Raw genomic sequence first — 9,492 nt, 5'->3', positions numbered from 1 at the left:
TTGATAAGCTCTCAACGCTTGTGGCCCCCTGCTTATAAAAATACCTAGCATTGTTTTTTTTTTTTTTTTTTTTCGTTCTATTGCACGCAAAATCAGAAAATCCAGTTTTGCAAAGATAGTTATTGTTGCGATTAGGCGCACACCACGACGGCCTTCTTGCTGAGTAGGGGGTTCGAACAGACACAAAAACTGGAGCCATCACTTGTGTTATTATGTGGCAACTTCATTGCAGTGTAAAAGTGAAAGTCTGTGTTTTATAACGCCTGGCGTTCTCACGCCGATCGAAGGTTTGTACATTTCCGCGGTAAGCTACCTATAAAACTTCTAGCAATAATTCTAGAAAGTTTAACTGGCGGGTAGGATCTGCAAAGTAGAATCCAAAGGTATTCTACAATAATAGTTTTCGAATTTAGAGTAGCGAATCCGGAATATCGAATCCTAAAGGCTGGTTCACACTAGACGCGTCTAGCGTTAACGTAAAACCTTTTTAAAAAACGCTTTCGGTTGCGGAAAAGTTGAAATATTTCAATTTGACGCTTTCAGTTAGAAGCGAGGAAATTTGCCGTTAACGCCGGAAACGCGTTATGTGTGAACTGGACGACGCTAGCCGTTAGACGCCAGACGCTAACGCTAGACGTTAAAGCGTCTAGTGTGAACCAGCCTTAACACTTTTTGAAATATTTATTATTTTAGGGGGAGTGACAAAACAGCAATAATTGCTAATATATGTAATTGTAATCGAAAATGACTTATGAATAACTTTCTAAATAACTATCACTTTAAAATTAGATTGCATAACTACACAAAAAACTAAACAAGAACACAAAACATGTTAGAAACACCAGATTGTTGCCAAAACTTATTATTTGCCCAAATAGTGAGTGCAATAAAAACAATGTTGTCTTTTAGTTATACTTAATTAAAAATTTGATATGTTAATTATGTTAAGAAACCCCGCAGCGAACTTTGCGCGTTTTACGATGAAATGTTTGTTTTGCAAAAAAATTCCGTTTAAGGAAATATGTGCCCCGCATATATAGCTGTACTTAAAGTAGCGCAGTAATTGTTTCGCCACAGCAATAGTCGGCATTAATCCAAACTTTCCGCGACAAAATGACTATCACCGGAAAAACATATATGCAAATTCTTCCCGACAGCATATTTCGAATATTAACAATTTGACCTTAGGCTAGCCAATGTTATATTTATCTTGTATTATTCAAAAAGAAGAAAAAGCACATTTAAGCCTCTGTTCAAAAAAATAGTACGCTACAATAACTTTAATCTTTTTTTATTTAATTAACCATGACCCGCAAAGGTCATGAACTGGCAAATTCTATACAATTTATTGTTTTCAAATAGAACCCATTATGGTTACAGTCTAATTACGTTAAAGTTTTTTAATATCACGAAAAAACAAAACAGCGCTCAAGCTTGATTTAACAACTAGCAAATCGAGGTAGAGATCAGAGACACACTGAATAACAATCTGATCCATGATTATGACGTAATGAAAACTTTAGTCTAGACCAGTGGTTCTCAACCTTTCGTGCCTTGTGGCCCCCTTCGAAAGGCTTTTAATCCTCGTGGCCCCCTTCGATTATAAAAAATAACTAAAATTGTGTTTAACGTGTTTTCACTTATTTTATTTCACCACGTTGTTAAAAAAAACACTTCAATCGGACGAAAGCCAACGAATGAATAAATTAATTCAAATCTGAAATCAGGTGACGTCGCTTCCTGTTCAAATCGTACTCTTTTAGCAGAAATAAAATCGGCGGCATCATTCTTTTTTAGGGGATGCCTTTTATCGCCGTGATTTTTAAGTTTTGAGGGTCGTAATGATGCATTTGACATCACCACCGAGCAGTGCAGACACTGCGCACAATCATGGCCGTCTTGTCTAACTTTTGTGAAGCCAAAAAAAACGTAACTCTCGCACCATTTGCAAATTTTCGACATTTTTAAACGTTCCAAAGAGAAACTGAGTATACTAGAAAAACACAAATGTTGGTTGTATGTGACGTAACAATGTTTGGCAATTAGGCGAGCAGATAAAGAATTACAAGCTTGACGTAGACTGTTGCACTTCTCACGAAAAGCAAGTAGTAATGTGTAAGAAAAAATGCGTTAGGCCTACAATTGGTCAAAGAAGGTACACTACAGCGCTGAACTAATTTATTCGACCCAAACGTTCCAACAATCATGGTGTCTTATTTGCATTTTTAATTCCATTTTTTGGACGCATTTTGGCGAAGTGCCTACGATTTGTTGCTTTAGCTTTTGATTGTATTCGAAGGGGCATAGATTGTTATTTTGGCAAAGTCACTTTTGCGAAGTTAATTTTTCTTGGCTTAACATAAATGACGAGTGATTTTATTACAAAGTAGAAACTCTTACGCTTTATCGCTCAATGCACAATCAGTGCGCTAATTCTAATAAAGGTTTACGTTTGAGAGGTAAACTAACAAAAGAAAACCATATCACAATAATTTTATTTATACTCCCGAAGCTCGAACAAACTCATTTTATTGTATATTAGAAAAAGTCACAGTATATTAACACATATTGTCACATATATAAAAAAGAAAAAAAGTTTCAAAAATTGTACTAAATTTTATCGTTTATCCAGTTTAAAATGGCGATCAAATGTAGTTAGTTTTAAAATTACCTTTCAGGGCGTGTGATGAAACGCAGGACGCCTTTGGGCTTAAAATATTTCAGCAAAACAATATTAGATTAAGTAATTTAAATAGGAAAATATGATGTCGCCCCTGGACTACTGGTATTACAATATTTAAAAGGCATAAAGGTCAAAAATTAATTTTACATTAAAACAGCGGTCCGCATCTCTTCCCAAAACACCTCCATATCTCCGTCTGCCCCAGGATACTGTACAACGCTGTGGGGATACTTCATTGCCTTAAACTTGGCGAACGATCCGCAACCGATTCCCTGCTCCCAATTAACAACGACACAGCGATTGCGCGACCCAGAATATAACCAATTTTCCAGCACTGAAATCACATACTTGCATTTGTGCGATTCGCAAAAGTTTTTTGATAAAATCACGATCGTCTTTCGACTTGATTGCATCCTTAACAGTAGCTGTTTCAGTGGTGTAGTTCCACACGAGTTATCTTGGCCGGCAATACCTATTACCAATGGAGGATTACCACTTTTCATTTGTGGTATTAGGCAGTTAGAAACCCACTCACCTAAAGGTAAGTCAGTGGAGTCACATACCACAAAGCCGTGATAGGAATATGTCACATCGTTAGCCACAGCTGGCGAACAATCGACCCCTGGTTCTGACTTATTGTTGTGCCATGTGCGTATCTTTTTGTGTATACACTTCGTTAAAATTAGCTTAAACCACTTACTAAAGCCCAACAAGCCACCAACACACAACGCCACATTAACGAGGACAAAAATTGACATGTCGAACAAAGCTGTGCTGGTTTCGCAAAAATATGACAGGCTGTAACTAAAAATGGTTTCAAGATTTTCATCTTTTGTGTAGCAGACAAGACATCCACCGAAATAGTCTAACATCTGACTCGGACAGTAAGGTAAGAAACCCAATACATAAACGTTAAATAGATTGTTTGATCGCACCAGCCATCCAAAGTTGTCACTCATTTCACAGTGGCACGTCATTACATTTCCTCGTAAGTCAATGGCAACTAACTGTGTAAGAAGTTGCTTTGTAAATATAAGTGGAGACAGATTAGTCAGTTTGTTAAAGGATAAGTCCGTGTTGTACAACTTTGGCAAACTGAAAGTTCTTGGCTCTATGGTATGAATCATATTGTGCGGAATCGATAGTACTTTTAAATTTGAGCAACACCAAGTTAAGGAAGTATTAAGAGAGTCGATCAGATTCCAATCAATATGTAGTGACGTCAAGTTCTTTAACGTATGAAGCGTGGCGTATGGAAACCATTCTATGTTATTGTGGCAGACGTCCAACTTTTCAATTGATGGATTGCCTTTTAGAAAATTACTACCGAGTCCCGGATTCAAATTAGCATTCTGCATGGTCAGCTGCTTAATATTGGGAAACATCGGAAACATAAAATCGTCTCGTAGTAAATTGTATGGTGGGAACGGGGTGTCCGATAAATCAAGCTTCTCTACGCTTTTAAATGTGACATTGTACGTTAAATACCAGGTCAACAAGAGATAGATTCCACTCTCACTGCCTCCAACTTTAAAGCTTAATTGATTAATCAATGTGTTTAAAAATGTCATTCGAATACCAGGGTCATACAATAATCCAAACAGCGAAATGCTTTCTATGTTTACATTTCGTTCGAAAGCAAGCGGAGCTATCATTCGAATCGGATTATAGTTCAAATTAACATACCTCAGTTTTTTCAGCGAATGAAAAGTTTTGTTTGCGATGTAGATTATCCTGTTGTAACTCAAGTCAAGAGACTGCACAAACTTATTTTTGCCAAACGTGTCGACTCCCAAACGAGATAAAGAATTCCTCCGCAAAATAAGTTGATTCTTGTAATTGTTGCGTTTAGTTTTGCATTCGGTAGCATTGTTAACCTTACGCTGCAAGATTAATCTATTTTTGTCGTAATTAATATGCTCGATATTGTTGTATGCCAAGTCGAGATCCCTTAAAACTGGTAGATTGTCCAATGCGTGCATGTCAAAACTAGTAATACCGTTATGGGCTAGGCGTAGTCTTTTTAAATGTGTAAGATTGGAAAGAGCTGCAAAACTTCGTGCGGTGACTTTTCGATATGTTATTCCATAAATTGCAAATTTTTCATGTTGTATAGTGCTATAGGAACCAAGTGTCAACGAATATAGCAATGGAAACTTTTGGTACGCCGTCCCCAGTATAAGTTCCTCTTGCTCTGGTGGATTTGGGTAAAATGAATTGTTGTGGCAGCGATTACTTGCAGCAAGGTTAAGTATGTACAACTGCGGCAAACTCGGTAACAGCGCCGGATTTGACGTCATAAATTTGAAGCAGTTAAATTCGAGTGTTAAAATGTGAAGATTAACGTTGTTAGCAAGGAGTTTGCTTGGTAAGGTGGTTAGCATGTTTCCCGATAAATCAAGTTGTCGCAATTTACGTAACCCATCAAATGCGCCAGGCTTAAGGACTAAAGGTACAAAGTCGTACTGAGATGTCCACGACAAATCCAAATAAAATAGATTTGTAGTAAGATTAAAGTCATCTGTTTGACAAATATGTATCGGGTTTCCGCGAAAACGAACGACCTCTAAACTTGCGGCAAGAATACCTTTGGGGACTGATTTCCAGTTGTTGTACTCTGCATTGAGGTAACGAAGTGTGTTATTGAAAAAAGGGTTTCCAGTGACAGTAAAATTTCTCGGGCATCGATTTACGGGATCCTCCTGTATACAATTCGACGCCATGGAAATAATCTTTAAGTTTGTTAGCACAGAAAGTTGGTGCTCGTGAATCGGCCCGATAAAAGTTTCATCAATTATCAATATCTGAAGTGAAGGTGGTAGGTTTTTCGGTAGGGTATACATAACGTTGTTATTTAGGTTAAGAAGCTTCAGCTTGGTTAAATGTTTAAAGGCCAGAGGGTGGAATTTCATTTCACCACCGCACAGTGGTTGGGCTACTACTAACCTTTTTGTCTGACAGTTGTTGCCCATTTTAATTGCTACCAGTGACGTGTATCTTGCAAAATCGTCAACACCAACGTACCTGATGAGATTGTTGTCTAACATCAAGATTCTAACGCTTGGGTCTAGATCTTTCGGTATTGTTTGAATTCCTCGTTTGTGACAGTTGATGTACGGAATCGGTACCTTCATCCAGTTAGGAACACCCAGTTGATAAACGGCTTCCATGATACTAGATCCAACAAGTTGCCTAAACTCCCGTTTTGTTAGAAAGCTACATTGGTATCTTTGGAATTGAATTGATTTCACATCGGTGCTGCTCCCCAAAGTCAGATTTATACAGTAAACAACGAATATTAAAATGACGAGCATTTTTCCTAAATAGGCCTGCCCCGAAAAAACATTTTACTGTGTTCCTTATCGGCATACAAAATATTGAAATGTTACCTCATGTTTAACGTTTAACCTTACATTTACCCTATTTTTTGGAAGCAAACAAAAAACGCATTGCCTTATCAGGTTTCATTTCCTGCTTGAACTTTATACTATATACAATGAAACGATATTTCCATTAAAATGAACGCTTCACTATCGACGTTCTTATTTGTAGTCTATTGTACGTCAATATTTCTGATTGGGTGGACCTACATCATTGTTACTTTAATTGGCCTAAACCCTCACTTTACTTTAGTTAAAAGGTAAATACTTTTCGTAATTTTTCTGCAGGCTTTTACGATTGGGCCATATTGCAATGGTGGCACGTATAAATGGGCGCAATAGATGTTCTGAGGCATTTCTCCATAAAAGTGTTGCTTGGCGAAAACAATTTTGTGGCTAAAAAAATATTTTGACACAATGCTTTCTAAAGATGATTTCATTCTGTATTTCGCGCAAACATTAATCGTCAACTTAAACGACAAATTGTTAAAAAACGTTTTTTTATAATTTAACAAGTGTGAAAAAGAAATTTGTAACCGATAGTTAAATTATTGTTTATTTGAACAGACACCTCTATTAAGGAAATCACTGGTCCTAAACTTCTTGTCACTTACAAAGGCTAATAACTAACGTACAATTAGAATGGGATTTCATCTAAAAAAAACATTTTTATATTTTGTGAGACATTTATTAAGGGTATAAAGTTACTAACGCTCTCGTTACAAACGAAATAACTAACGCGACAAAATAGAATAACTAAAGCTTTGTCTACTTGAACATAACTTTGGCATATCAGCAAAACGATACGCTGACTTGTCGCGTTATATCTGTTGGCTGCGTTAGCGAAAAGTGTAATCTAAATGCATGCGATGAGTCATTTTCATAGCTGTTTGATTAACTTTTGTTTTAAATAGCGTCGAACTAACGTCAATAAAAACGTATTTGTCTGGCCATAGTCTACCGAAGTGCTAAATGCGTTGAGTTTTGTGGTGATGGAGTTTCATTTGGATATGTATTGTTTCCGGGAATTGTGGTAATCAAAACCCGAAGAGTTTAAGATAGAAAAAAACATCTTATGCATTATTGATAAATACCTATTCTATCAGGTAGCAGTTCCCTGCAGAATAAAAAACAATATCTCTTCTTCTTTTTGGTTCACGAACTAGAATAGATTTTCTTTTTTAATTTATAGTTGATAATACCTGAATAATGTTTTCGGCAAATTTTCTAAAATGGATGACTAAATAACTTTTCAAATGTAACTCTTTACTGAAATCAGCGCATCTTGTCCTTCTTTGTTAAGACAGACAGTTTTTCAAGCATCTAGTTTTCTTTAGATCTCAGCTCCTAAAAAGAAGTAAACACACTGTAAATATAACTTTATTAGATAAATTAAAGAACATGTCAAGCATAGATCCGCAAGAAAGACGCAGTTAGAAACCGATGGCTTGTAAGGGTTCCTTACAGGGGTAGAAGTCGGAACGGTCCGGTAAGGCGGTTTTGCAGGCCGTATCGGTGAAAACTGTTCTTAATTTCCCTGAATGTATTTAAACTAGGAATCCAGTTGCATATTTGTGTACTATATCGGACGATCATCTTAAGTTTCTAAAGGTTGCTTTTTTAGACGTCAAGGTATGACTTTGCCGTCATCAAAATTTTTCATCGTTCCGGTAAGGAGAATATTTTACTTTCACTCCTGGTCCCTTGGGCATTCTACGTGATTTAGGCATTTTAACACTGGGCTCTTGCAAGAAAATGGAGTACGAGGTATCACAAACAACAAAACAAATAACTCGGTGAAAATTAAAAAAAAATATCTATACATATATATTTGTTGCAACGGCTTGTAAACAGAAGCACGGGCAACAGTAAAATCGCTTCACTGAATTAAACTATAACACCGCGCAACCGGCTGACTTTTGTTGCAAGGCGTTAAATTGCCATGACTTTGCCTTTAAACTAAACACAATCAGTTTGAAAATTACGCAAGGACAACTCATTGAACCGATTACAAAAAAGCCACGTACAACGAAGTCAAGGCATGAAGACGGTAAAGTATAAATTAAGCGTACATTAAAAAAACGAACTAGAATGCTGCGCAACAGCGTGCGTAGGGCGAAAAATATTACACAGTCGGGCATCAACGAGGAACCATTACAGCGTTAGACCATGTGACAGGTCGTTTTCATTTGTACGTGCCGCAAAAACTTTTTCGTCAAAGCGCTTTGTCGTGTGAGTAACGGAATGGGTTAAAATAAAGTTAAAGTTGTCAGACAGCGGAAAAGTTAGTGTTCTTGAACACCGATGGGAGTTGGTGGTTAAATACACCGAAAATACAAGTTGGAAAAAAAGCACACCTTTTTTGGCAATATTTACATCCTTTCGTGTACAGATTTCTTAAAGGCAGATTAAACAGGCACATATTTGCTAGGAAACTATAAGGACCAGAGCATGTCTTGCCAATTAAGAGAAAAAAACATCATAAATGCCAGTTAGCATACCGAAATGATGGAAAACAAAAACGTTCGGTCTTAATAAGGTGTCAATTGGAAACAAGCAATCGATTGTCGCACACAAAGACAAAAACTCAGAAAACATCAAGCCGGAAAGCACAACGAAAAAACGGCCGAAAATATTTGGCCGACGAGTGAATAAGAAGTAACATGTCCGCCAGTTTTGTAAGCGTGAGGATGGCCTATGTGTAGATCTTGGTTCTGACCAGCTGAATGTAGGTGAGAGTGAACATGCCGATGGTGATGCAGCCCAGCGCCACTACGTTCTGCCACAGCTGCCAGTCGCTGATGTTGTCGTCGGGAAAACCCAGCCGCTGAACCAGGAACTCCTCGCCCGGGATGGTGTAGCTGCGTGAAACGAGCTCGAGTTTAACAATGGAGTCGCGCGACAGGCGGTGGATTTGCGAGGCGCTATTAGTGCTGACGCTAGCGGAAAGCTGTTTGTTTCGCTTAAGCTCATCAAAATTGCAAAGGCGATGCTTTCTGGCGTTGTACCAATGAGTAACACCTGGTTCAAAATCAAATAATTGATATATAAACCATAAAACGCACTCACGGCGCTAGATTTAGATTGTGGAAAGGTCAAGTTATTGCGTCAAAGAGAAAAAAACACCTTACGGCAGTCACCATTATATCACCAGTGAGTTACTTTTCATAAAATCTGCATTAGACCTACAAGCAAATTACGTATCACCTGAATATCCTACACGTGCCACCATGGTACGTTGTAATATTAAGAAGCATTGGTTTGTGTTTTGTGATTTGTGTGTGACTGTTTGCTCTTACTGCACTAAAACAGAGAACAAACCACCCTTGTGTTTCTTTGTACTCACACATGAGATGGCTCTTAAATAGAAAAGCGCTCATAAGAGTTGTTGAAGTTAGATGACAAGACTTTTCCGCCAATTACACTGCT

General features: G+C 37.6%; 1 protein-coding gene across 1 annotated transcript; it reads right to left on the bottom strand.

The window, feature by feature from the left end:
• Positions 1 to 2,775: 2,775 nt before the first annotated feature.
• LOC146163846 (toll-like receptor 8) lies at positions 2,776 to 5,853 on the bottom strand. Its single transcript, XM_083380609.1, has one exon. The coding sequence runs from the start codon at positions 5,851 to 5,853 to the stop codon at positions 2,827 to 2,829; it is 3,027 nt and encodes a 1,008-aa protein (XP_083236735.1). The 3' UTR covers positions 2,776 to 2,826.
• Positions 5,854 to 9,492: the final 3,639 nt, after the last annotated feature.

The sequence above is a fragment of the Ascidiella aspersa genome, chromosome 2, assembly GCF_963924565.1.
Source record: "Ascidiella aspersa chromosome 2, kaAscAspe10.2, whole genome shotgun sequence".
Classification (NCBI taxonomy): Eukaryota; Metazoa; Chordata; class Ascidiacea; order Phlebobranchia; family Ascidiidae; genus Ascidiella; species Ascidiella aspersa.
The sequence above is the reverse complement of the archived record's forward strand: the minus strand, read 5'-3'. Positions and strand labels throughout refer to the sequence as shown.